Source organism: Chlorocebus sabaeus, chromosome 8, assembly GCF_047675955.1.
Source record: "Chlorocebus sabaeus isolate Y175 chromosome 8, mChlSab1.0.hap1, whole genome shotgun sequence".
Taxonomy (NCBI): domain Eukaryota; kingdom Metazoa; phylum Chordata; class Mammalia; order Primates; family Cercopithecidae; genus Chlorocebus; species Chlorocebus sabaeus.
Genome location: NC_132911.1, coordinates 76043502 through 76069480, shown reverse-complemented (window position 1 = coordinate 76069480; position 25979 = coordinate 76043502). Strand labels below are relative to the sequence as shown.

The 25979-nt window shown below is 41.2% G+C and overlaps 1 protein-coding gene across 1 annotated transcript in view; it reads right to left on the bottom strand.

Moving 5' to 3' along the window:
• The window catches only part of TRAM1 (translocation associated membrane protein 1), a 392129-nt gene extending 389544 nt beyond the window's left edge, over positions 1 to 2585 (bottom strand). The window contains exon 1 of the mRNA XM_073018618.1: positions 2202 to 2585. Coding sequence (XP_072874719.1) covers positions 2202 to 2324 — 123 coding nt within the window. The 5' untranslated portion in view covers positions 2325 to 2585. The remainder of the gene's footprint in view (positions 1 to 2201) is intronic.
• Positions 2586 to 25979: the final 23394 nt, after the last annotated feature.

Genomic DNA, 25979 nt, shown 5'->3' with positions numbered 1-25979 from the left:
CACTGTTAAAAAAAATCACTAACATGTGAGGCAAGGTATAGGTGGTGGACTTCCCTAGAAATATAGTAAGAGAATGTAAAATAGTTTATATAAAATCAAAGTTATACTATGTGTCAGAATTTCTGATTTATATTTCAGTTCATTCAAAGCACTGCAAATGTACCTTGCAGGTCACGGTACCCCTAAAATATGTTTTTAAAGTCAGGAAATCTTAACATGTGGAGATGGTTTATGACAAGTTACATAAAATTGAATATACTACATATATTAAAGTATCACTTTAAGATCAAAGTAGAAAGTATATATAAGTATCAAATTCAGAAAGTGAATACAAATGTTTAGCGTTGGGCTTTTTTTTTTGGAGACAGGGTCTTGCTCTGTCCTTCAGGCTGGAATGCAGTGGCTCACTACAGCCTCCACCTCCTGGGCTCAAGTAACTATCCCACCTCAGCCTCCCAGTTGTGACCACAGGTGCGTGCTATCACTCCTGGCTAATTTTTAAAAAATCCTTTGTAGAGACAAGCTCTCCCTATGTTGCCTAGGCTGGTCTCGAACTCATGTACTCCAGTGATTCTCCCACCTTGGCCTCCCAAAGTGTTGGGACTTACAGACGTGAGCCAGCGCACCAGGCCTAGCACTGTATTTACCTTCACACCATATTATCTGAACCTTGCAAAAAATGGCTGTGAGGAGAAGAGTACAGGTGATATTATTTCCTTATAAAGAGCAGAAAAATTCAGACTCAGACTTGGGGCACCCAGGAAGTAGGTGGCACAGCCCAGACTTAAAGTTTGAGAATGTTAGTTCCCTTCTACCTACCCTTTAACTATACCTGCTACATCCTTAGCAGTGGTTTCAAACATGCACAACACCATCAGGAGTAAATGATATCTGTATCTAGATCCAGAAAAGCCCATTTGATGAGAGGCGAAAATAAGGTTAAAATATTATTTAATTTTAAAATTAAAAAAAAGGCTCCATGAAAAAAAATGTATTCACCTTTTGGTCACTGGTAATGTCACTGCATTAGGTTTTCTCAAGGATTCTTAACGTCGCTCATATTTTTTTAAGCACTCCTATGTCCCAGGCACTATCCTAGACTCTGGAAATACAGACTCTTAAAAATACTCCAAAATCTCTACTCTCACTTGTTACATGCAGGAGAGAGGAGACAAAACAAGGCAGGAGCAAACTAATTTGTATATTTACTGAGACATAAGGGCTCCACAGAAAAATTAAGGGAAAAAGCAAAGGAATGAGCGCGTGTATTGAGAAGAGAGGGGAAAAACGTAGGATGTTACTCGTTCACCTTGCAAAGTTTATCATCCACGTTCAACAGCTGTTAAATAAGCCATCAAAATACTAGATACGTGGGAAGAGAATTTACACACTCCTGACATTCCTATCCTCTCCTACTTCAAGAAACAAAATTACTCGACTCCTTGGCACCGCTGTTCAGAACCTCGATTTATCCATCAGACCTTGTTTCTTTAAAGCATCAGGGCAAAAAGTTCGTTAACTGGTAATAATACCAGTTGAAAAAACAGAAATTAAAACAATCCGGCGTGCCTCCACTGTGCCGGTGCCCGGCGGCCACCGCCCTTCAAGTCGAAAGCAGATGCCCGACTCAGGTTTCTCGCTCACCCCAATCTCGGAGCTACCGGGGGGCCCCCCTGTCACTCGGGCCTGTGGCCTCCAGGCCGGCATTCCTCAGACCCTGGGGCCGGGCCTCCGCCTTCCTCGGCCCTCGCGGGGCTGACGCTTCAGCGGCCGATGCTGGCAGTACCCCCAAGTCCGCCCACCCGCCCCGAGCCAGCTCGGCAGCGCAGGGGCCGCCCCCGCCCGCCCGCCGGCCCCTCGCCGGCTGCCACGTAACCCTTCGCGGGAACCAGGAACTACGCCGCGCAGCCGGCGGGAGGGGGCGACGGCGGGTCAGGAAGGGGGCGACGCGGCGGTCCCCACCCCCCTGCGGGACGCGATGAGGCCCACCGGGACTTTACATCCCCGGGCCGGCCACTGGGGAGCTGCCGCCGGCGTGGGGCGGGGCAGGGCAGGCCTGCACCTCGGGGACTAGGGGGTCCACACCTACCCCGGACCCGAGCCCCCCGCGGTCCTGGGCGGAGAAGCCGGGGCTGGCAGCTGGAGCCCGGGCCAGGGCAGGGGGTGGCGGAGCAGGCGGTTGGGGCTCGGGGCGGGCTCACCTCAAACATGAGCCCCAGCAGGAAGACCATCGCCACACAGGAGACGATGTCCGCGTGATTCTGCAGGACGAATTCGTGGCTCAGCACCGGGGGGCTCTTGGTGCTCTTCTTGCGAATCGCCATGGTGGGGCCGCCGCCCGCGCCTGCAGGTGCTCCGCCCCGGCTCTGCTCTTCCCAGCTGCTCACCGACTCGCCGCCGCCGCCGCCTCCCCCTGGCTGCTCCTCACGGCCCCGCTGCAGCCGCTCGCTGGGGCTTCACTTCCCATCCCACAGCCAGTACGCAGCCGCCGGGCCGCCCGGGAGAAAAAAAAAAAAAAAAAAGAAAAAAAAAAAACAAACAAAAAAAACAGCCAGCCCGCAGCGGCGGCGAGCATGCGCACCAGGGAGACGACGCTCGCTAGTGCCGCGGCCTCCTCCGCGAGGCCACAGCGCCACCTGGGGACCGGAGGCCGCTGGCTCGCGGCCGGGCGAGTTTGCTGGAACGTGAGCGGCCCGCCCCTGCTACGCACCGGGCCCGGGTTTGGGAGTCGTTTGAGGCGCGAGCTTCCTCCTTCTGCTCAGCAGCCTGAGACCGCGACCGGGTGCTCTCCCGCCCTCCTGGCCACCCAGGGATTGGGTGTCAGTGGCCTGTTGCACACTGCCACTTCTACAAGTGACTGCCACCGTCAGGATAATATAAAACTACCAATACTACCTGACTCCACAGGGGTACGGTGTATTCTCCAGTTTTAGCATCTGCCTTAAAAAATTAACCTTAGAGTTAAGCACTCCCGGGGACTTATTTCTACCCTTTGTAAGTTTGGACTAACTTAAAAAAAAAAGCTGACCGTATTCTGGTCTGCCTCTCCATCCCCACCCCCATCCCTGTCCCCGTCACCGTCCCCATCCCTACCCCCATCCCCCACTGGCCTCAGACTGAAGACCAAGGGATCAGTTTGGGTTTACTGGCTTCACGTATATTTAAATTAACAACATGTTTTAGTAATCAAAAAGTTGAAAAAGATCGTGGAAAAGGCACGTCCTCGTCTTATCGTTTTGCCCAAACCAGGAGTCCTTTGTATTCTTTTTCCTGAAGAATTGCTCTCTTGTTTACCCATGAGCCAAATGTAGAAACCAAAGTCATGCTAGATTGAGCCCTTTCAGGGCCCTTCCGCATCCGGTCATCACCAGCCCGGGGCAGTCCTATCACCCCGCTTCTCCACTACCACAGTCCGAGGGGACTTGCCTCTTGCCTACAATATTACAACTCTGATGTAACCACTTAGTGGTTTAAGAATGTGGCTTGTTAAATCAGAATTCTGCCACTTATTACTTGTATGATCAAGGACAAGTTACTTAATCTCTATGGGACCCCATTTCCTCATTTTTAAAAACGTATTCATTTATGTACTTACTGAGGGTTGACTGTGCCCTGGGCACTGGGGATATAGAACTGAAATACAAATTAATTTATTCTTATGAGGGAGAGAATCTTTAAACAAGATTTCAAAAGTGAAACAGATGTTAAACTGAGTTGAGCATCCAGGAGAAAAATAAAGCAAGGGGAATAGGAAAGTGTGAGGCACTTACACTTGCCTGAAGACCTGCAGGAGGTGAGGGAGCAAGCCCTGTGGATATCATCTGTAAAGTAGGGGTAACTATAGTGCTCATTTTAGCAATGAAATGAGATGATTAAAGGAAACTGCTTAGCTGGGAGTTAGGGCTTTATAAATTTAGTCAGTGATTATTATTTTCCTCCTTCTGGGCAATCACTAGTTTCATTTCCCTTCAGATCACCTTTCAACGTTTATGCTAGAATGATGCTTCTAACGGACAGAAAGTTTTTCCTTTTCCTTCGTGGAAAGCTAGCATGATGAAGTAGCCCTTTCTGATTTGGTCCTTGCCTACCCCGACAGACTGGAGCCCTGCATCTGCAGGCCGTAATCTCTGTACCAGCATTATTGACTACACACACTATACAGTTGCCTCTCCGTATCTGTGGGTGCCGCATACACCGTGGATTCAGCCAACCTGGCGTAAAAAATATTCAAGAAAAAAACTGTCTTTGTACTGAACATCTACAGACTTCCACCCCATGATTATTCCCTAAACAATATAGTACAGCCAACTATTTATGTAGCAGTTATGTTGTGTTCGATATTATAAGTAATCTAGAAATGATTGGAGGTCTGTGGGAGGATTTAGGATATTTCTCATCAGAATATTACATCATCTTATATAAGGCATCTGAGCATGGGTGGATTTTGGTATCTGCGTGGGTCCTGGAACCAATCCCCTGTGAAGACTGAGGGACGACTGTACATGCCGTGGCATGCTGTCTTCCCATGCTCTCCCCTGCCTTTGCGTGTGCTGCTGTCTCTGGAATGTTTTCTCCTCTCCTCTCATAGACACAGCAGGTTCCTGCTGTTCCTTCATGTCTCATTTACATATAACCTCTTCAAAACCTTCACTGAATTCTGTGACCTAAGCAATTTATCTTTTATGATTCAATTGCATTTTTGCAATAGTTTTATTGCAGTACAATTTATGTCATATAGTTCAGCTATTTGAGATATTCAATTCTGTGGTTTTTAGTATATTTACAAAGTTGTGCAACAATCACCATAATATAACTTTAGAACATTCTTGTAACCTCTAAAAGAAACCTTGTACACATTACCAGTAACTCTCCATTTCCCCTCATAGTCTTGGCAGCCCTTGGCAACAACTGATCTATTTTCTACCTCTCTATATTTGCTTATTGTGGGCATTTCTTTTTGTTCTTTCGTTGTTTCTTTTCTTTCTTTTTTCGAGATGGGATCTTGCTCTGTTGCCTAGGCTGGTGTACAGTGTTGTGATCATAGCTCACTGCAACCTTGGACTCCTGGCCTCAAGAAATTCTCCCACCTCCCAAAGTACTGGGATTACAGTTGTGAGCCACCATGGCCAGCTTGGACATTACATATAAATGGAATCATGGTCTTTTGTGACTGACTTCTTTCACTGAAGATAATATTTCCAAGGTTCATCCATGTTGTAACATGTATCAGCGCTTCATTCCTTTTTATGGCCAAATAATATACCATTGTATGGATATAGCATATCTTAGTCATCAGTTGAACATTTGTGTACAAGTTTTTGTCTGAACTCAATTCTTTTGGGTATATACCTAGCAGTGGAATTGCTGATCATAAGGCAACTTTATGTTTGACCTTTTGAGGAACTCTCACACTGATTTCCGTAGTGAATGCACCATTTCCCACCCTATTAGCAACGTGTAAGAGTTCCAACTTCTTCCCATCCTTGCCAATACTTGTTATTTTCTGTCTTTTAATCTTATCTATCCTAGTGGGTATGAAGTAGTATCTCATTGTGATTTTGCTTTGCATTTCCCTGAGCACTAATGATGTTGACTACTAGCCTTGTCAGGTGCTCGGGAGCCATTGTATATCTTTTTTTTGAAGAAATGTCTATTCAAATCCTTTACCATTTCTAAATTGGATTAATTTTTAAAGTTTATTGAGTTGTAAGGGTTTAAAAATATCTATTCTATACGTCCATGTTGTTCTGTATTTTAAAAAATAAAAATAGATTCTAGATCTTAGCAGATATATGATTTGAAAATATTTTTTCAGTCTGTCTTTTTACTTTCTTGATGGTTTTCTTTGAAGCACAAAAGTTGTTAATTCAGTGAAGTCCAGCTTATCTGTTTTCTCTTTAATCACTTGCTATTGTTGTCCTATATAAGAAATCAGTGCCTAACCCAAGATTCCAAAGATTTACTCCTGTGTTTTCTTCTAAGAGTTTTATAGTTTTAGCTCTTACACTTAGGTCTATGAGGACTCACTTGTATTTTGTACATAATTTCATTTTAGCAGTAATCATACTATCTTCTATTGTTTGCAAGTCTGTTTTCCTACTAGACTGGTGCTCCTCAGGAACTGGGAGTCATTTCATTTTTCCAGCTCCTACTACCTGGTGCTATACTGTCAAATATTTAGTTGTCAATATTTATTGAGGGAATGAAAATAAAAAATACCACACATAAACGAGAATAAAACCTTAAGATAGTTTAACTAAGAAACAAATATAAAAATGATATATGACTCTACAAAGTTACTCATTTTAAATATATTTTAAGAAGACTTGCAATGCACCAAGCAAGTCCTGAGTTGTAGGATATAATTATTAACAAGACAGACTTAGTCTTTGTTCTTGAAACTCATGCCTGAATAGAAGACAGACAATAAACAATGACCAATGTGGTGGATATTTACAAAGAGACAGTGCAAGGTGCAATAGAAGTGTTCTAGGTCATTTGGAAATGAATTGCTCTACTAATGTCAGTTTTTAAACTGAAATTGGTCCTTTCAAACCTCAAAATCTAGTGATTTTTCACTCCTTTGTGAGAAGATCACATTGGTCTTCTTCCAACTGCTTAAACATATCATACTCTGGCCAGCCATAGGACTTGAGATGACCATTGGGTTTTTTTGTTCGTTTGTTTATTTGTTTTTGAGATGGAGTCTTGCTCTGTCGCCCAGGCTGGAGTGCAGTGGCATGATCTCAGCTCATTGCAACCTCCACCTCCCAGGTTCAAGTGATTCTCCTGCCTCAGCCTCCTGAGTGGCTGGGATTACAGGCAGGCGCCACCAGGCCTGGCTAATTTTTGTATTTTTAGTAGAGACGGGGTGTCACCATGTTGGTCAGACTGGTCTCGAACTTCTGACCTCGTGATCCACCTGCCTCAGCCTCCCAAAGTGCTGGGACATCTAGCATTACAGGCGTGAGCCACTGTGCCCAGCAATCACTGGGTTTGGTAAGATGGAGGTTGTTTGGTTATGTTAGTTTGGGTTGTCCAGGAAATAGATGCCAAGACAGAGTTAGAAGCATAAGAGACTTATTGGCAATAACATTTGTGAAAATTAAAGGGGAGGAGAGTCAACAGGGAAAGCCTTCAGACTGTAATGTAGATCTGATCCCTGTGAAAGGAAGGAAGAAGGATCAGGCAGGAAGCGCCTCAGACTGAAGTGCCGCTGAGAAAGTTTTGGCCAGTCTTGTGTGTGGAGCTCCAGCACAGAGACTACCCATTGAGGATTTCCACATTGGATGGAGATGATGAGTCCTTGAACTGCGACAGTGCTGTCATGATTGTGGGCTCCTACCCTGCACTCTTGCCATCTTCCGCAGAAGGTCCTTGCTTCTGTCAGGAGACCCTCTCTCCACAAATCTCTCTTGAGCTTTGGTAATTATCCTTCTTGCTCCTTCAGGGACCCTATTGTTTATAACGTTGGGGTACTGCACTATCATTCATCGTTTTCTTACCCGTGCCCACGTACCCACACCCTTGAAGGGAGTGCCTTTATACAAATTTCCCCAGATCACCCAATTTAAACGTGCCATTTGCTTCTGCTAGGACCCTAACTCTTATGGAGTCACTAGTGACCTTGAAGAGAGTGTTTTCTGTTGAAATGGTAGAAACAAATGGCTGACTGGAGTGGGTTGAAGAGAGATTGGGAAATGGCAAGATGGAGGCATAATATAAGCAACTCATCTGAGGGGATTTCCCTGCAAGGGAAGGCAGAGTAATGGGCACATGGTGAAGAGAGGTCTAGGGAAGGCTTTTGCTTTTCTTTTTGGATGAGCCACATTATGATGTATTTGCATGCAGGTGAGAATGAACTATAAGAAAGATTTATTCTACAGGAGTTCCTTGCAGAAGCAAAGTCCTTGAGCAGCTCCGAGTTGATGGCATCTAGTGCACAGCTGACCACGGTGACAAGATAGGGTGCCCACAGCAAACAGAGAGAGGGCAGAATTTAGGGGTAGGCTGATAATGGCAAGATGAAGTTGTCTGCTTCTGATTGTTTCTACTTTCTCCGTAAAGTAGGAAACAAAATCATCAGGAGTGGAGATAGTGTGATGGTATTTGAAAAGAGAATGGAGTAAAACTGTGGAGGGTGAGTGGATTAAAGGGATGTAATCAGATAGCAGGGCCCACTTGAGATTTGGGGCCATACATTTAAAGTGAGACTGGTAAGCAGAGTCACATAATTTCCTCTAGGCATATCTCCCTGTTTGGATACAGGTATGGAGAAGGCAGAGTTGGACTTTGCCAGGCCAGTATGACAAAGGATGTGGAGGATGTGCAAGGGTGAGGGCAGGGGTGATGAAGTGAAGGCCATGAGGTGGTGGTCATGCTTGTTATACTATCACCCTCTGCCCTGAGAGTTCACCCTTTTCTGCTGTGAAAGGCAAATGTCTGCAGACTGCAATACTGGGGCTCCCTTGCCCTTCATTTCCCATTGGAATGGGACTGGAAGTCTGTGGAAGACACTAGCCAAAAGTCAGTGGGTTTGGGGATTTCTTTATACTCCCATCATGCCTCCTTGCCTTACTATGTTTCCAACAGTGACTATGTTTGTTCTCCTGTGGTCACTGCCTCTGTCAGGTAGCTTTTCTGTTACTGTTTCAGCTCTAAGTGGGCTCCAGGGACCTCATTCTCTCCCCCGCCACTTCAGGCTGTTGGTTGTAATAGCTTCCCATGCTCTTACTCCCCAGATACTTCACCATCCCTTGTTGGTTCATCAACCTGCTACTCCTCTGTGAATAAGCCCTTCATTAAACTCTCTCCAGCTAAATTCTTTTGAATGGGCTATCTATTCCTTGCCAGTTCTCTGACAGAGACAGAGGACAGAGAAATAGTGCTAGGGCCTCTGAGTTAGAGGCACCTATGGAGCTGAAGAAGTGTTGTGGAGGCTAGCTGGCTGAGGAGGAAGTGGTGAGAAAGTGGGATGCTGGAAATGATTTCAGAGGTTGTGCAGTCACTGGCAATGAGGTGCACAGGGTAGAAAGGTGGGAGTGGTAGCTGAGGTGGATGGAGAAGGAGAGCTTTGAGAGTGAGAAGTCAAGGCAGTAGGAGGCTAAGGTGCTCAGCACACACTTCACATGGATGCTAAATCACCAAGAATGACTGAAGGAGAAGAGTGGAAAGGGAGCCAGTGAGGGAGCTGGGCACTAACATCTGCTGCAAATGAGGAAGAGCCTGAGAGACTGGCAGATGATTGCCACAGGAGGGTAGTGGGTAGTATAGTTTCAGGCCATGGACTTCCAGAAAAGCTGGGGTTTTTGAGCAAGGGAGGAGAATTGTCTGTCAGCAGCATTGAGGACTATGAAAGACACCCACTCCACCCCTAGGCTCTGTGGTATGTGGTACGTGGGAGGGAAGAAACAGCCGCCTCTTGAGAAGGCTGGGGAAGCAGGTTTCAGTTTTCAGTTAGAGCTGCCTCCAGGTTTCTGGGCGAGAAGGTGAAGAAAACATTCAGAAAGAGGCAGAGGGTGTTGGGGATTTGGTAGATGGCACACCTGGAGTTTGGGGACTGGGAAGGGGCTTTTGGCTTAAGCAAAATAAGGGGATGAACAGAGCCTTGTGGGGAGGAGATTGTGGTGATGATGGATAACAATGGAAGTTTGACTCTGGAGGTCACTAAGGTGGAAAGAGTTTTGAAATTGTGGAATTTCAAACTGTGGAATTGTGATCATTGTGGAATGATCCTGAGGTCTTTTAGGGGAAAGTGAAGGTTTAATAATAATTTTCGTTTCTTTTTTAGGATTGGCCTTTTAAGTTTATAGTGAAAGGCGACTGCCATTACCTTCTCCAAGGGTGGATCATGGTGGTGGGGAAAGTGGTCCTACCAAGACACATGGACTCTGGAGGCCTCCCTCAAGCAGACTTTTTGTTTTGTTTTCTTTTAGAGATGGGGGCCAGGCTGGTCTGAAAATCCTGGCCTCAGGCAATCCTCTTGCCTCAGCATCCCAAAGTGCTGGGATTACAGGTGAACCACCCCACCAGGGACCCCTCAAGCAGATTGATTGCTTATGTGTGTTCAGCTCTGGAGGCCACATTCTAAGTAAGTGAGACTTTGGCAAACATAGCCTGAATCCTGAAATTCTCAGGATTCTTTTAATGATTGTAGGACAGAAGGCAGTTTATTTGGGATTAGGTCTATCCAGGAAAATTTGTGGTACAAGGTTGCTGTAATTATGAGAAATATAAAAGAACAGAAATATGATCTTTGCCCTCAATGAGGTTGTGTTTAGTTGGCCTTACAAGACATGTATAAGAATGAAAAATCTGTTCTGAGATGATGTGAAAGTAGGTACAAGAAATTACCTAATAGAAATACGTTAGAACTAAAATGGGACTGTTTGATTTCAACCTCTCCTTGGGGACAAATTGATGAAAAGTAAGAAACAAATGTTTGTTACATGCTTATTAAATTCCAGGCATTTTGCTTTTTACATATATCATTTGGTTTTCACATAAATCTTATAAAATAGGTGTTGTTATCTTTATTTAAAGATAGAAAAGCTGAGGCTTAGAGATGTTAAGTAATTTGCCCAAGGTCATAGGTGCAGGTGTCTGTGTGCCTGCCAAACTCATTCTTTTTAACGTTTTTTTGAGACGGGGCCTTGCTATGTTGTCTAGGCTGGACTTAAACCCTTGGATTCAAGAGAACCTCCTAAATAGCTGGAACTACAAGTGTGCACCACTGTGAAGCAAAAAACCCCATTCTTGTTTCATGTAAACAGTCCTGCAGGGTATGTACTTGCCAGAAAGACTCTGACTTTTCAGACAGCAGTGATTCTCAATCTTATCTCATTCTTGATCTGTTCAAGAGACTGGTTGCTGCCTATGTAGAAACACAAAGCCCATGAAAAAGACCCCAACAGATCATTTTTCTGTTTACATGTTACTGCTATATCATGCTATTGTTATATCATGCTAATGTTATATCATGAGTTTAAAAACATAAAATTGTACTCATCTAGTGAGGAGGAAATTGTATTTTCATGAGGAAGCAAAACCACTTCATTAATATTTGGAAATTGTATGATTTCCTTGAGTACAAATTTGCTGCTATGGAAACGAGAAAACAAATTTATAATACAGCGTTGCTACTAGTATGTAAGACTGGCAGGAGATGGCATGTCACATTTAGAGGTAGATCTGGCAACTGGGAGAGAGCTGTTTGATAACGGCTATGAAGATTCTGTGACCCATCCTGACCACTACCTAGGTGTCTCTCTAGGGGTAGAATGTAATCCTGTGACCTATAGAAGCTTAAGGAGCCCAAGCACAAGGTGGACTTTCTCACCCTATTTAACCAAGCACATCAGGGCCTGAGTAATATTTCCCTGATAAAAGAGAGCTCAGTTTCAGTAAGTGGTGAATGCAAAGTGAAAAATGGAAACAGGAAGTAGAATATTTTCAAGAAGTTTAACTTTGAAGGGGAGAAGAGAGCAGGGTGTGTAAATAAAGAATAAGGGAGTCAAGGTAGGTTTTGTTTTTGTGTTTTGAGTAATATCACAGTTGAGCATGTTTATTAACAGATGGTAAGGAGGGGAGAGATGAACAGGCTGAAGACAGGGGGAAGAGGTGGGCAAAATGATGGACAGAGGTCTCTAAAGTTTGGAATCCACTATAACTTTACATAGGAAGGGACACTTCTTTTTACACCGAAAGGATGGAGGGAGGAGGAAGGCTAGTAGAGACAGCGTAGTCACAGAATGACAGTGGATGTTCTTCCATATGGATGGTGAACTCAGGAAGGGCACTGCGAGGAGAACTGTGAGCCAAGTTTCTGTTTTGAATTGTTAAAAACCACAGGCAAAATACATTTAACAGAGTTTACTTGAACATTAAAGGATTCATGAAGTAGGCAGCACTCAAAACCAGAAGAGGTTCACAGAATTGTGTTTCAGCCGTGTGAGCAGCAGACTTTTATAGGTGGAACAGGTAAAGAAATTACTTGACCAGGCACAATGGTTCACACCTGTAATCCCAGCACTTTGGGAGGCTGAGGCAGGCGAATCACCTGAGGTCAGGAGTTCGAGACCAGTCTGGCCAACATGGTGAAACCCCATCTCTGTTAAAAATACATAAACTAGCTGGGTGTGATGGAGCACACCTGTAATCCCAGCTACATGGGAGGCTGAGGCAGGAGAATCACCTGAACCTGGGAGGCAGAGGTTGCAGTGAGCCAAGATTGTGCCACAGCATTCCAGCTGGGCGACAGAGTGAGACTCCGTCTAAAAAAATAAAAATAAAAAAAATAAGAAAAGGAATTACTTGATTGGGTCCAGCTAAACATTTCCATTATTTGGGTACAATCTGATGGAAGTCCTTAGAGGTAAGTTGGTGGTTTGTGACTGGTTAAGCTTAAGTGTCCTTTTACTGTTTATATAGAATTGGGTTTTAGTTCATTTGTGTAGGAGCCTAAGGTGCTCATTGGCCTTATTGATGCCCAGAGGTGGCGGGTGCCTGTAGTCCCAGCTACTCGGGAGGCTGAGGCAGGAGAATGGCGTGAACCCGGGAGGCGGAGCTTGCAGTGAGCCAAGATCTGGCCACTGCACTCCAGCCTGGGCGACAGAGCAAGACTCCGTCTCAAAAAAAAAAAAAAAAAAAAAAAAAATTTTATTTATTTTTGAGACAGATTCTCACTCTGTTGCCCAGGCTGGAGTGCAATGGTATGATCTTGGCTCACTGAAACCTCCTCCTCCCGGGTTCAAGTGATTCCCCTGCCTCAGTCTCCCAAGTGGTTGGGATTATAGGCACCCACCACCATGCCTGGCTAATTTTCATATTTTTAGTAGAGATGGAGTTTTGCCATGTTGGTCAGGCTGGTCTTGAACGCCTGACCTCAGGTGGTCCACCTGCCTCAGTCTCCCAAAGTGCTGGGATCACAGGTGTGAGCCAGCGTGCCAGGCCAATTACTTATTTTAACAGAATGAATTAATAATAAGGGCAGAAGGAAATATGTCAGCAGGAACAGGGATTTTTCAGGCATAGGGAGCACTGAATGGTTTGTAGAGGGAGAAGGCTATTAGCCCCACCTGAAGACATACAATGTTTGACAGAGGAAAGATGTTCATTCAAGAGGGCTGAAGGGGATTGATGTTTTGAGGGGAGAGCTTGGTATATAGTTAAAACAACCAGTCAGAGGGAATGTTTGGTGCAGTGGCAGAAGTTGTAGATAGTTTATATATAATGGAATTAATTATATTAGTTGTAACTCTTGCAGTTGCAAGTGACTGAAATGGGAATATAGTGAACCAAAAGTTAAGAGAGTCAAAAGAAAAGCTTCAGGAGCCAGGGTGCATTGTGGATCTTAGGAACTAGAACCAGGCACTTGACTTCATTAGATTCTTTCTCTACCTTTCTCGCTCTCTCTTTATTTTTCTTCTGTCTTCTGTTTCAGCTTGGCTTCACTTTTTCCAGACTTTATTTACATGGCAGAGAACATGGTCACTTGCTGGTTCTATCAGAACAATTCCAAGGAAAGACCTAAAGTAAGCTAGTTTAGGTTGAATGATCATTTCTGGGTCAACAATTGTGGCCCATTTTGGCCACATGCTTTTCCCTGTGGGTAGGGTGAGTTTAGTACCAGAAGTGTGGAGGAGCAAGTACTAGACAAGTAAGAACACAAACCACCACTGGTGTCCTAGAGAACATGGTAGAAAGGATCTGGAGGTAGAGGAACAGTGGGAGGTGGTTGGATCAGGGAAGAAAAATCCAGCAGTAATGTGAATGTGAGTGAATGAGAAGAATGGATGGAGTGACTTGTGTTTGAGGCACTGGCCAAGGACTGTGGGGGATATCTAGTAGGGTGATTTCTAAAATAATTTCAGCAATCACAGTTAGAGGAAGGACTTCAGTTTGAATTTGTTGTGTTTTCAAGAGGGTTCTAGTTCTTAGGAACAGACAGGAAAATGGTGTCAGGTAATTGGTTCCTGGAGGCTGGCACATTCTGGAGACAGCAGCAGCTTCGGGGGATGCTTCATAAGGTTATTATGCACTGACATCTGCCAGGAGTAGATCATTTTCACCTGATGAGAATTAAACATTGAGAGCATCATTTTGTGCAAAATGCCTTCCCCAAATTAGAAGGACTTATGCCTCAGGGACTTTGTGACTGATGGAACTGAATAGATATCTTGTAGCCATCAAAGACTGGTGTGTGGCTCAGTGCCTAGTAGAACCCAGGTCTCGGGGTGATGGTCAAGGATTCTTTGGAGCTCCTTCCTTGTTTGCATCAGTTCATGTGCTCCAAGACAAAGCTTATGGCACAAATAAAAACAACTACAATGTATATAATTCTTTGCAGTCCTCCAAGCACTTCTGATATACATTACTAATTTTAACTTTATCTAAACCTAGAACATAATGTTATCCCTGTTTCAAATGAGGAGATAGAGGCTCAGAAAAATAACGTAAGGTTTCACAACTAAGTTTTAACTCCCAGGATGAAGAATGTGAATTTTAGCTTATAAAATTATGGTAAGATTATACTAAAGACTAAATATGGTACTTTGTGGCAATTAGTTGGTATAAGTCAAAGTGAAATAATCATAAGGGAATATGTGAATGTACTGTTAATAACATCAAAATAAAATTAATATTTATTGGATGCCAAGTGCTATGCTAAACACTACAAACTACTCATTTAATAGTGACAACTCATTGAGTCAGATCCTATTACCATTCCTTTTCTACAGATGAAGATTGATTAGACGAATATTACTAAACTGTTAATACCACCACCATGATAAGTGGAAATAGGAATAGGCTGCATACAGGGAAATCAACTAATAGTAGTTGATTTTAATTAGGAAATGAGCACTAGGCTAGGCAAAGAAGAGAAAGGAATAAATCCTTGAGTCTGTCTAAGACAAATGATAGGTTTTCTCCCTGTGAAGCAAGCCACTTTTATTTCTTAGGCCATTTAATCCTCCTTCTGAGTACACTTATACCAATCAGCATTTTCTTTGGTTCTCAATCTGCCTTCAAACTACATCCTCAAATTATAGCATAAATATTTCCCAGTTAAGTGGAGTGGGGCTAAAAAGAAACAAGGGTGGCAAAGGACTAATTCAGCTTGGGACACGGGAGAATGGTAATGCCATTTACCCACATGGTGTGTAGGGAAAGGGAGGTAATCAGGAAATTGTGCAGTAAGCTGAAAAGTTTGGTTTTAGATGCATTGGGTTTCTTCAACACATGCATGTCTGGTCTTTGAGAGACAGCCAAATAAAGGATCCTCACAGACAGCAAAAGATTCAGGCCTGGGGCTTTGATGAGTGATTCAAGCTAATCACACATTTAGAAATTATTCAGCATGGTGGTAATGTTAACAACACCAAAATGGATTAGCTCGTTGAGGTGGTGAATATAAAGAAAAGAACAATGCATTTAGTCTTGGGGGTGTCCATATGAAAGAGGCTTAAGGGGGATCAGGAATTTAATTATGTATATGTCATTTTAATAGCAAATTTCAGAGTCCTTTTCAAATGATAAGTTTCCCACAGTCTCCATAAAACTGAATGAGGAAATTTTAAAAAGTCCATAATATTCTTTCACTCTATAATCCTAGTAACTGATTTATTTTAGGCTTAAATGCTATTGCAAGGAATGTGCTCATCTAAAAGACAGTACTATTAGGTTATTTCCTCCCATGTTGAAATGTATTAAAAATATACTAAATGAGCCAAGTAATATAATAGGGAAAGAAATGGAGAATAATTACATTAAATAACTGAATTCCAAGAATAATTGCTCTAAGACTAGCTTCCAGGAAGCCAAGGCAAAAACTGATCATGGCGAATTAACTAGATAATATCCCATGTAGAGTTTTGGAAACATGGCTAGCTATCATTATTGCAAGGGCCGTCCCTCACCAGGAGAGTCCAGTGAATGGTCTTACAGCTGAGAAGCTGTGTTGTTTTAATTTAAAAATTCCCCAGGAAGTTCTGAGAATTAATCAAATTTGACAAGCGCTGCTCCAATAAAGGAAACATACAAGTTCACAGGAGAGACAAACTTGTTCTAGCTCTGAAATGAGAAAAGATTTTGTTCCATTGATGTTGAAGAACATTCAACAATAAAACAGACAATGTCTTCAATGGAATTTAAAAAAACAGGTAAGGTTTTATCTGTCTATTTTTTTTTTATTTTTAATAGAGACAAGGTCTTGGTGTCACCTGGGCTGGAGTTCAGTGTTTCTAATCATAGTTCACTGTAACAAACTCCTGGGCTGAAGTGATCCTCCTGCCTCAGCCTCCCAAGTAGCTAGGACTACTGGTGCACCACCATGCCCAGCTAATTGTGCCTGGCTAATTTTTACTTTTTTTTAGAGACCAGTATCACAATGTTGTCCAAGCTAGCCTCGAATTCCTGGCCTCAAGCCATCCTCCTGCCTTTTGCCTTCTAAAGGTCTGGGATTGCAGGTGTGTACCGCCACACTTGGACTTTTATGTCTGTGTCTTTATACTGACTTTTGACAAAATAAAAGCCACCAACATAATATTAAATTACAATTCTGTTGCTATAGTAAAATAATCATCTGGGTCAGTTGAAAAAAACTATACTCCTTTGGGGTCCAGAAATTTGCATTTGTAATAAGTCACCAGATGATACAAATGGTCCAGGAACACATTTTTACACTGAGAGAATGGATGGTTAACAACAGTCCTTAGCATTTTAGGTTTAGATATCAAATGTTAAGGTGTACTATTTGTAATAGACATTTTCACCATTTTTGAAAACTGAAGCAGGGTTAATCTACTTCTATAAGCTGGAAAGACATCTGTGGTATAAAACCAGAACACTTCTAGTAAGACTTTTCTTCAACACTCAGGAAAATATTAAAAGCATGGTTTGCTTTATATGCCACTAGAGTAGATGTTAATCTCACACTAAAAAGAAGAAATTCATACTCAATGGATTAAAACCTTTTAAACTCATGGCATAAAAACATGGGAAAACGAATTTCCTAGTCTTTTAGTACAGATGCACTTCACTCAAAACATTAAAGAGCCAAAGACATCACTGTGTTAATACAACCATACATAATATAAGATCATATATACGGTCCGGAATTGCTGCAGCCCAATATATTTGGAAACATCTGATTTCTGGCAACACAATTTTCAAGATTGGTCTTTATTTTCAAATATATCAGGAAAAAATATTCATAAGGGGAGTGCTTCTTTGTGGTCATAGTCATCCCACACTTCTTAAAAACACTAGTAAAAATAAGTAAGGGAATCTGCCATATAAATGTTAGCATTCATACAGATTTAGTAGTAACTTGACCTCACACAGAGAAAATGTGGTGTTGGCTGAAGACTAAGGGATAGAGGAAGGGACCTTTTTCTCTTTACTAGTTATTGAATCTAGTTACTAGTTATTGAATCCTAAATTCAATTCAACTCTCAGTGAGAGAAACTTGAACTGTCATAGATTTTTAATACTCTAATATATTGTGACTAAAAAACAAAGTTGGGATCTACCATAGACATATAAATAGCTCCCTGCTGGATTCAGGTAACTTTGGATCTAGTTATCTTTAGATGGTTTTCATACTGCAGTAAACAAAGATCATAAAGGTCTGACTCCAATTCACTTTAATTCTCTAGGTCCTTAAGTCTAGATACTAGGTGCAGGATTTATTTTTAGGGAAAACTTTGTGCTTCAGAACAGTATCTATGAAATAATAGGAATTTGAAAATTCCTATTTTTAAACCTAAGTGAGCAATAAATAAGCATGTACCTTTCATTGTTTCTGATTCCTGATAGGTTTTGCAGAATAAAAATTCTAGGACAAAAAAATGCTTATTCCACTGAACTGAAAAGTTGGAACCCATCCATTGCATACTATCAGTATTTTGACATTAACAATTTAAATTTATACCAAACTAATAAATAGACCTAATTTAAATATTAAATAGTAACAGCAGAAAAAACATGTCTCCATTCTCTCTCCTGCCACTCCCACACTTCCCAAAGGCAACGACTAAACCCTTTTAGATATTTTTGTTCTAGTATTAACCAATAAAACACCTCTACTACTTCTTGATTTGCCAATTTTAGGCTTTATTGACTTTCTATTATCATAGGTGATGATTTAGTATTCTTAACCTCCCTATATCTATATCTCCTGTTATCCTATATCACCATTTTTTGGTCAATGTTTACACTGTTTCCTACGAAAAAATGCAGAGGCAGAAAATATTTCATGATTGTTTCCTTCCTTGCACTACTTTAGTTTTTTGGAATAAACAATTGTCTCATATTTTCTACTTGCATGGTTTTCTATGAACTAATTATTTCAGTTGTTCAACTAGAGTTGTTGTATGACTAACAGCAGTTTTTTTAACCCCAGTGCTCAAATATATCAAATAATGTATTGGTTCGTTTTTCCCCCCTGGATATCTCTCTCTCTGAAGCTCTTCCTTCCTCCTGCTCCAATCTGGAGAAGGCTTTGGGCACACCTTTGTCTTATAACTTCCTTTTGGCATTTTTCTGTGGTGGATTTACTGTTTCAATTTTGTGCTTTCCTTTTTCCCATTTTTCTAGAGTATATTATCCTGTAGTTCTCTAAGGAGAGTTGTATGGCAGATACACTTTTTGAGTCCTTACATTCACACATGATTTATTGGTTGGTTATGCATTTCTAGGATGCAAATAATTTCTCCCTCAGATTTTAAAAATTTATTAGTTATTTGAGATGGGGTCTTGCTATGTTGGCCAGGCTGGTCTCAAACTCCTGGCTTCAAGCAGTCCTCCCATCTTGGCCTCCCAAAGTGCTGGGATTACAGGTGTGAGCCACTGTACCCACCCCTCCCTCAGAATTTTGAAGGCCTTCTGTCCTAATACCTACTCACCACTGAAAAAGTCAGTGCCACTTTGATTTGTGTTCCCTTCTAAGTGATTACAAATTCCTAATCCTACCACCACACCTACAACCTACAATCTCTTAAGAGCTTCTCCTTATTTCTAATGTTCTGAAATTTGACAATAGTATGTCTTGGTTTGGATTGTTTTATCTTTTTTACATTGTTGGGTATTAAGTAGACCCTTTCAATTTAGACTCATCTTGCAGGTCTGGGAAATTTTCTTATATTTCTTCTTTGATAATTTCTGCCTATTTTCAGTTCTTTTTTTGGGGGGACTCATTACGTTAATATTGTACTTCCAGCTTGCCTCCTAAATTCTTCTATCTTTTCTATTTTCCATTTTTGTTTTTTGTTGTTCTATTTCTAAAAAATTTCTCAACTTTGTTTTTCAAACTTCTATTTATTTTGGTTATATATGTTTTTATTTTCCAAAGTTTTTTCATAGAGCTATTTTTCTTTTCCTTTTTTTTTTTTTACCCCTTTAAGACAAAGTTTCACTCTGTTGCCCAGGCAGGAGTGCAGTGGCATGATCACAGCTCACTGTAGCCTCAACCTTCCAGGCTAAAGGGATCCTCCCACCTTAGCCCCCGCAGTAGCTGGGATTACAGGTGTGCCACCATGCCCACCTAATTTTTTTTTTTGAATTTTAGTAGAGAGGAGGTCTCACTATGTTGCCCAGTCTTCTTGTGAACGTCTGAGTTCAAGTGATCCTCCTGCTTCACCCTCCCAAAGTGCTGGAATTACAAGTGTGAGCTACCATGCCAGCCTCTTTTACTATTATTTTAATATGTACCTCTATATACTTATTATTTTTTATTGGGTCTGGGAAAGGAGTAGCAATAATAATATGTATTATTTCAAAGAATAATGCTTAATGTTTTAAAAAACTGTACATAATGTTAATGGCTTTTAATGTGGATTGTTGGGGATTCAGACTGCTTAAAATTTAGCATTATGAGTAATTTATCTGGATAAAACTGGTAACAAGCACTTTGTCGATAATTTATTGTTATATCATCCAATAATGGACAAAATAAGCGTAAGCAGCACATAAAATAGAGTCCTCATTTACTACTGTTGACCTTCCTTTTTCAGACAACTCTCTTGGCTGGTAAACACTACTCCCCCAGTGATTGTCCTGTCCTTGATTCAATCTTTCTAACCTTTGGCAGCTTCTTTTCCTGTATACGGTAGTCCTCCCTTAACTGTTGGGGATACATTCCAAGATCCCTAGTGGATACCTGAAACTGCATACCAAATAGCACCAAACCTTATATATACATTGCTGTTTTTTCCTATACATACATACATACCTATGATAAAGTTTAATTTATAAATTAGGCACAGTAAGAGATTAACAATACAGTAGAACAATTAAAACAGTATCCTGTAATAAAAGTTATGTGAATGTGGTCTCTCTCTCTCAAAATATCTTATTGTTCTGTACTTACCTATTTTCAGACCCAGCTGACTGTGGGTAACTGAAATTGCAGAAAGTGAAACTGCAGATAACGGGGGACTACTGTATCCACCCCATGGTTGTCCACACACTCACTCATTGCTTCAATTGCAACCTCAGTGCTGATGACTTCCCAATCTCTATCTCTAACCCAGACCTCTATCATAAACTGCTCACTGCAGACTAGCTCTCACTAGTTCCTAGTGGTCATCTACTTCCCCATAGACAGCTCAGGCCTTTTGTTGTGGGAAGTCAAGGACCCCGAATGGAGGGACCAACTGGAACCGAGGCAGAAGAACATAAATTGTGAAGATTTCATGTACATTTATCAGTTCCCAAAATTAATACTTTTATAATTTCTTATGCCTGTCTTTACTGCAATCTCTGAACATAAATTGTGAAGATTTCATGGACATTTATCACTTCCCCTGTTAGTACTCTTACAATTTCTTATGCCCAGCATTACTTTAATCTCTTAATCCTGTTATCTTCGTAAGCTGAGAATGTACATCACCTCAGGACCACTATTGCATGAATCGATTGTAAAACATGTGTGTTTGAACAATATGAAATCAGTGCACCCTGAAAAAGAAAAGAATAACAGCGATTTTCAGGAAACAAGGGAAGATAACCATAAGGTCTGAATGCCTGTGAGGTCAGGCAGTATTCAACCATATTTTTCTTCTTGCAGAAAGCCTATAGATGAATGTGCGAGTAGGAGAAATATCGCTGAATTCTTTTCCCAGTGAGGAATAACCCTGGGGAAGGAATGTACTCCTGGGGGGAGGTCTATGAACGGCCATTCTGGGAGTGTCTGTCTTATGTGGTTGAGATAAGGACTGAAATATGCCCTGGTCTCCTGCAGTACCCTCAGGCTTACTAGGATTGGGAAATTCCAGCCTGGTAAATTCTAGTCAGACCGGTTGTCTGCTCTTGAACCCTGTTTCCTGTTAAGATGTTTATCAAGACAATGTGTGCCCAGCAGGACACAGACCCTCATCAGTAATTCTAATTTTGCCTTGCCTTGTGATCTTTATTGTCCTTTGAAGCATGTGATTCTTGTGACCTACTCCCTGTTCATACACCCCCTCCCCTTTTAAAATCCCTAATAAAAACTTGCTGGTTTTGTGTCTCGGGGTTGTCATCACGGTCCTACCAATATGTGATGTCACCCCCGGAGGCCCAGCTGTAAAATTTCTCTCTTCATACTCTTCCTCTTTATTTCTCAGACTGGCCGACACTTAGGGAAAATAGAAAGAACCTATGTTGATATATTGGGGGCTGGTTCCCCTGATACCTTTAATTTTCATTAAAATGTTTTATTATTTATACTTTAAATAGGCAATACATTCAAATAATTCAATTCCAAAAGATATAAATGGGTATACTGTAAAATTTCCGGTCCTATCCTCCATCCCTTAGCCACTTATAAGTTCTCCTCCTGGGAGGGAACCAATGTTATTGGTCTTTTAATATTTATGATATCTTTTCTGCATACACAAGTAAGTCCACTTGTATGTGTCCCCTCCCCCACTAGTCACTTTAATTCCAAATTTGTTTTACAAGGCACCAATGCAGGTGGAACCAAGACTTTCACAACCAATATTTCTTTTTTTATTATTATTATACTTTTAAGTTCTAGGGTACATGTGCACAACATACAGATTTGATACATAGGTATACATGTGCCATGTTGGTTTGCTGTACCCATCAACTTGTCATTTACATTAGGTATTTCTCCTAAAGCTATCCCTCCCCCAGCCCCCACCCTGTGACAGGCCCCACTGTGTGATGTTCCCCGCCCTATGTCCAAGTGAGCTTGTTCAATTGTTGAGTTGAACAATTCCCACCTATGAGTGAGAACATGTGGTGTTTGGTTTTCTGTCCTTGTGATAGTTTGCTGACAATGATGGTTTCCAGCTTTATCCATGTCCCTGCACAGGACGTGAACTCATGCTTTTTTATGGCTGCATAGTATTACATGGTGTGTATGTGCCACATTTTCTTAATCCAGTCTATCATTGATGGACATGTGGGTTGGTTCCAAGTCTTTGCTATTGTGAATGGTGTTGCAATAAACATACGTGTGCATGTGTCTTTAGTAGAATGATTTATAATCCTTTGGGTATATGCCCAGTAATGGAATTGCTGGGTCAAATGGTATTTCTAATTCTACATCCTTGAGATACGCTACAGTGTCTTCCACAATGGTTGAACTAATTTACACTCCCACCAACAGTGTAAAAGTATTCCTGTTTCCCCACATCCTCTCTAGCATCTGTTGTTTCCTGACTTTTTAATGACTGCCATTCTAACTGGCATGAGATGGTATCTCATTGTGGTTTTGATTTACATTTCTCTGATGACCAGTGGTGATGAGCATTTTATCATGTGTCTGTTGGCTGCATAAATGTCTTCTTTTGAGAATTATCTGTTCATATCCTTTGCCCACTTTTTGATGGGGTTATTTTTCTTGTAAATTTGTTTGAGTTATTTGTAGATTCTGGATATTAGCCCTTTGTCAGATGGGTAGATTGCAAAACCTTTCTCCCATTCTGTAGGTTGCCTGTTCATCTGATGGTAGTTTCTTTTGCTGTGCAGAAGCTCTTTATTTTAATTAGATCCCATTTGTCTATTTTGACTTTTGTTGCCATTGCTTTTGGTGTTTTAGTCAGGAAGTCCTTGCCCATGCCTATGTCCTGAATGGTATTGCCTAGGTTTTCTTCTAGGGTTTTTATGGTTTTAGGTCTAACATTTAAGTCATTAATGCATCTCGAATTAATTTTTGTATAAGGTGTAAGGAAGGGATTCAGTTTCAGCTTTCTAAATATGGCTAGCCAGTTTTCTCAGCACCATTTATTAAATAGGGAATCCTTTCCTCATTGCTTGTTTTTGTCAGGTTTGTCAAAGATCAGATGGTTGTAGATGTGTGGTGTTATTTCTGAGGCCTCAGTTGTGTTCCATTGGTCTATATCTCTGTTTTGGTACCAGTACCATGCTGTTTTGGTTACTGTAGTCTTGTAGCATAGTTTGAAGTCAGGTAGCGTGATGCCTCCAGCTTTGTTCTTTTTGCTTAGGATTATCTTGGCAATGCGGGCTCTTTTTTGGTTCCAAATGAAGTTTAGTTTTTCCAATTCTGTGAAGCAAGTCATTGGTAGCTTGATGGGGATGGCATTGAATCTATAAATTACCTTGTGCTGTATGGCCAATTTCATATTGATTCTTCCTATCCATGAGCATGGAATGTTCTTCCATTTGTTTGTGTCCTCTTTTATTTTATTGAGCAGTGGTTTGTAGTTCTCCTTGAAGAGGTCCTTTACATCCCTTGGAAGTTGGATTCCTAGGTATTTTACTCTCTTTGTAGCAATTGTAAATGGGTGTTCACTCATGATTTGGCTGTGTTTGTCTGTTACTTGTGTATAGGAATGCTTGTGATTTTTGCACATTGATTTTGTATGCTGAAACTTTGCTGAAGTTGCTTATCAGCTTAAGGAGATGGGGTTTTCTAAATATACAATCATGTCATCTTCAAACAGGGACAATTTGACTTCCTCTCTTCCTATTTGAATACCCTTTATTTCTTTCTCTTGCCTGATTGCCCTGGCCAGAACTTCCAACACTATGTTGAATAGGAGTGATGAGAGAGGGTATCCTTGTCTTGTGCTGGTTTTCAAAGGGAATGCTTCCAGTTTTTGCCCATTCAGTATGATATTGGCTGTGCATTTGTCATAAATAGCTCTTATTATTTTGAGATATGTTCCATCAATACCTAGTTAATTGAGAGTTTTTAGCATGAAGGGCTGTTGAATTTTGTCGAAGGTCTTTTCTGCATCTATTGAGATAATCATGTGGTTTTTGTCTTTGGTTCTGTTTATGTGATGGATTATGTTTATTTATTTGTGTGTGTTGAACCAGCCTTCCATCCCAGGGATGAAGCCATCCTGATCGTGATGGACACGCTTTTTGATGTGCTGCTGGATTCAGTTTGCCAGTATTTTATTGAGGATTTTCAAATCGATGTTCATCAGGGATATTGGCCTAAAATTCTCTTTTTTAATTGTGTCTTTGCCAGGCTTTGGTATCAGGATGATGTTGGCCTCATAAAATGAGTTAGGGAGGATTCCCTCTTTTTCTATTGATTGGAATAGTTTCAGAAGGAATGGTACCAGCTCCTCTTTGTACCTCTGGTAGAATTAGGCTGTGAATCTGTCTGGTCCTGGACTTTTTTTGGTTGGTAGGCTATTAATTATTGCCTCAATTTCAGAGTCTGCTATTGGTCTATTCAGAGATTCAACTTCTTCCTGGTTAAGTCTTGGGAAGGTGTATGTGTCCAGGAATTTATCCATTTCTCCTAGATTTTCTAGTTTTTTTTTTTTTTTTTTGCGTAGAGGTGTTTATAGTATTCTCTGATGGTAGTTTGTATTTCTGTGGGTTTGGTGGTGATATCCCCTTTATCATTTTTTATTGCATCTCTTTGATTCTTCTTTTCTTCTTTATTAGTCTTGCTAGCGGTCTATCAATTTTGTTGATTTTTTCAAAAAACCAGCTCCTGGATTCATTAATTTTTTGAACGGTTTTTTGTGTCACTATCTCTTTCAGTTCTGCTCTGATCTTAGTTATTTCTTGTCCTCTGCTAGCTTTTGAATGTGTTTGCTCTTGCTTCTCTAGTTCTTTTAATTGTGATGTTAGGGTGTCAATTTTAGATCTTTTCTGCTTTCTCTTGTAGGCATTTAGTGCTATAAATTTCCCTCTACACAATGCTTTAAATGTTTCCCAGAGATTCTGGTATGTTGTATCTTTGTTTTCATTGGTTTCAAAGTACATCTTTATTTTGGACTTCATTTCGTTATTTACCCAGTAGTCATTCAGGAGCAAGTTGTTCCGTTTCCATGCAGTTGTGCGATTTTGAGTGAGTTTCTTAATCTTGAGTTCTAATTTGATTGCACTGTGGTCTGAGAGACAGTTTGTTGTGATTTCTGTTCTTTTACATTTGCTGAGGAGTGCTTTACTTCCAATTATGTTGTCAGTTTTGGAATAAGTGTGATATGGTGCTGAGAAGAATGTATATTCTGTTGATTTGGGGTGGAGAGTTCTGTAGATGTCTATTAGGTCTGCTTGGTGCAGAGCTGAGTTTAAGTCCTGAATATCCTTGTTAACCCTTTGTCTCCTTGATCTGTCTAATATTGACCGTGGGGTGTTAAAATCTCCTGTTATTATTGTGTGGGAGTCTAAGTCTCCTTGTAGTTCACTAAGAACTTGCTTTATGAATCTGGGTGCTCCTGTATTGGGTGCATATATATTTAGGATAGTTAGTTCTTCTTGTTGAATTGATCCCTGTACCATTATCTAATGGTCTTCTTTGTCTCTTGGGGAAGTTCTCCCAGATAATATCCTGAAGAGTGTTTTCCAACTTGGTTCCATTCTCCCCATCACTTTCAGGTACACCAGTGAAACACAGATTTGGTCTTTTCACATAGTCCCATATCTCTTGGAGGCTTTGTTCATTTATTTTTATTCTTTTTTCTCTAACCTTGTCTTCTCGCTTTATTTCATTAATTTGATCTTCAATCACTGATACCCTTTCTTCCACTTGATTGAATCGG